This window comes from Myotis davidii, unplaced genomic scaffold (assembly GCF_000327345.1).
Source record: "Myotis davidii unplaced genomic scaffold, ASM32734v1 scaffold210, whole genome shotgun sequence".
Taxonomy (NCBI): domain Eukaryota; kingdom Metazoa; phylum Chordata; class Mammalia; order Chiroptera; family Vespertilionidae; genus Myotis; species Myotis davidii.
The window spans coordinates 7,452-10,722 of NW_006282396.1; the positions used below are offsets into that span (position 1 = coordinate 7,452).

Genomic DNA, 3,271 nt, shown 5'->3' on the forward strand with positions numbered 1-3,271 from the left:
GTTATAATCTTTAAATAGATAAGAGTATATTCCCCACCCTCCCCATTGCTTGCTTGCTTTTTCTTTTTTTTTTCAGAGAAAGTAGAAGGGAGAGAGGGGGAGATAGCAAGACGGAAGCGAGGGACACATCGATGTGAGAGTGACATAAATCGATAAGAATTTTGAATGCTGATGTGAGATTTAGATTTGGTCAAAACAGAGCTCATACTTAAGGAAGAAAGACAGGATGGATTTGTACTATGTGTCATGGTCGACAGAGGTTTGGGGGAGGAGGTGGGCCTGTGTTCTAGCCCAAGTTCCGCAGATGTGACTGAACGGGCCCGCAAGCCGGCGCATCTTTCCGCCCTCTGTGAATTTAATGGGACTTTTACAACCTCTCATCTGTTGTTGTGAAGGTTGTTATGAAGATTGACTCAGTGAGGATATTGGGCTCAGAAGGAAAAGGTCATAAAAATAGATGATATTTTCTTATTCCTCTACTATTTCTGTCTAATGCATTTTAATGCAATATGCCTGAAAGCCAAACTAAGGAGATTTAGAAAGACCCTCAGTTCCTCATGTTCTGACCCAACTATAAAATTATTTTCATTGCTACTTCATAACTATAATTTTGCTACTGTTATGAATCGTTATGTAAAAATCTGATATGCAGGATGGTCTTAGGCATCCCCTTTGAAAGAGTCGTTCGACCGCCAAAGGGGTCGCGACCCACAGATTGAGAACCGATGCTGTATACCTTTTAGCTTTTTGGGTAGAATTGAGGTGGGAGGGATCAAAGGTTGTGGGAGAGAGAAGAGGTAGTCTCCTAATGTGTTAGTGAAAAGAATGTAGCATTACCCTTCTAAGCAAAAGGAAGTTATTATTAAGTAGTGTTTTTTTGTTATTTTTTTTTAAAAAGGGAAATTTAGAGAGGAGAGTACCTGAAGCTTTTATAGATATTTTCAAATTGTGTGTCATGTTGCTATTAATAGGTTTTACAGACTTATATTTATGTTGTTATTTTAATAAAGTGTTCCATTTTTATAGAAAAAGCATACTTCAGTGCATTATGTGCTAAATATTCTGGCCTCATCAGTTATCTATCTCCGGGAAAGTTACATGGCCTTTCAGGCTCTGTCTTTTTCCCCTGATGGCTGATAAATAAATGGAAGAAAACAAAAATGGTCTCTTCTGGCTTTGTGGACCTAACCCTTCTGAAGCGATGGCTGATATCACTCTTCCCTCTCTTTCTGCTAGAGGCTGATACTTATCTTACCCGGTTCAGTGTCCCTCAGACATACAATTACTCTGTTCTTCTTGTGGATCCTGATTCCCATACACTTTATGTCGGCGCCCGGGACACCATCTTTGCTTTATCTCTGCCCTTCTCAGGGGAGAGACCTCGAAGGGTGAGAGATGAGAGTGGGGAATACCACAGAGCATGTGACTAGATCTATGGTTTTATGGGAGGTCAGGAAGGGGTGTTGTGGTAGGAGGTGAAATGTTAGTGAAAATGAATAGGGGAGGCCATCAAGTACATTATCCCAGCTGAGAGTGTTTGGGGGGTCATGGTGATGGAGGAGGGTATGAGGCAGGTTCATGATGAGCGGAGGAGGCCACAGGTACCATATTTTAGGTGATAGTGGGCAGAGAAATAATTTGAATCACATTAATCTAGGACAATAGCTTTCAAACTTTTTTGATCAGCCCCTTCATAAGAAATATATGGTATATTTTGACTCTGTACACAAAGTGTGTACTTGAACCAATATCTACTTTCCTATATGAGATACCTTCAGATATATTTTGTTAAAAGTAATGTTGGCTATGATTTCACAATTGATTTTATTACTCTTTAATAGCTGGGGACCTCCAGTTTTAAAAATAGTGCTCTGGGGGTGAGGGATGTCTCTGCAGTTCCCAAATTGATGGAGGTTGTGGAACTGTGTTATCTACCCTGATTCGGGAGGACTTCGGGGAGAATCAGGGGGAAATGGTCATTCCTCCTTTCTCAGATTGACTGGATGGTGCCTGAGGCCCACAGACAAAACTGTAAGAAGAAAGGCAAGAAGGAGGTAGGTGTAAATCTGGGCCCTGTCCTGAGTGTCAATTGAAATGTTGGCCCAGCCCTGACTCTGTCAGTCCCCTGCAGTGCTGCCATCCCAATGGGCCCAGGCAGGAACTCTAACACCATATCATTACCCATCATTACTGACCCCAGAGCTGCATCTAACTGGCCTGACACTACCTTACCTTTCCTTGTACCTGCTGCTTCTGATTCTCTCTAACCATCTCTGACCCCCAGGACGAATGTCACAATTTTGTCCAGATTCTCGCCATTGGCAGTGCCTCTCATCTCCTCATTTGTGGCACCTTCGCTTTTCATCCAAAGTGCGGGGTTATTGTGAGTGACAGTGGTGGGATGTAGGGACCCTCCTCACTTGTGGCACCTTCGCTTTTGACCCAATGTGCGGGTTTATTGTGAGTGACAGGGGTGGGAGGATGGGAAGGGTCATCTGTGAGTGACCATGATGGGGGTCATGCTTAAGGGAACCGATGTGCATGATAAGCATTGGGTGTGAGGGATGTCCTCACATGGTGGAGCCTTTGCCACTGGAAGAGGTAGGAAAGGGTGGGGAGGGAGGTTGTCTGTAGAAGTTAAGTTATACAAAGTCTAAAGGGAGATGTAGTGGGACAGTGAAGGAAGTTAGGGATGCTAGCTGAGCTGGGGAGAGGAGAAATCCAGGAGAAACTTCAGAGCTAGTAACTCACGTTTCCCCTGTCCTATGTATGCTCGTCCAGGAGCCTGGGTCCATTTCTTAATCAGCACTTTCCATGCCTGTTTCTTCCTCCCATGGCATGTAACTCTCACCACCTTCTCCCATATTTAACTGCCAACTTCACTGTATGTGGGCTGTGACCCTCTCCTCTCATGGGCTCCTGAGGTCACTGCCCACTAATTAGCATCATCTGGCACCATGCTCTGGTTCGATCTTGCCTTCAAGGTGGCTGCTCTGTCAGCCATGTTTTCTTCCAGGTCCTGTTCATTGCCACTGAAGCCCTGGCATTTCCACCCTCACACCCTGGCAGGCTTGGGACATATTTACCCTTAGTCACATCTAGGCTGGTCCTGGCAACAAAAGTCCCTGGGACTGTGATATCTCAGGAAGGGTCTTGATGTTTTTGAATCCTCATCTTTTACCATCAGTTATCCAGTAGTCAATCATTGGTCCTCTGGTAGCACACCTTTGTGACAAGGCCCGAGGATGAGTTGAAAGAATCAAAAATCCTT

The 3,271-nt window shown here is 44.4% G+C and overlaps 1 protein-coding gene across 1 annotated transcript in view; it reads left to right on the plus strand.

Annotated features, from left to right (window-relative positions):
- The first annotated feature begins 1,160 nt into the window (after window positions 1-1,160).
- Window positions 1,161-3,271, plus strand: part of LOC102767137 (semaphorin-4F-like) — a 31,022-nt gene continuing 28,911 nt past the window's right edge. Inside the window, 3 exon segments of the mRNA XM_015559266.1 lie at window positions 1,161-1,388; window positions 1,995-2,054; window positions 2,285-2,396. Of these exon segments, the coding sequence (XP_015414752.1) occupies window positions 1,161-1,388; window positions 1,995-2,054; window positions 2,285-2,396 (400 nt within the window).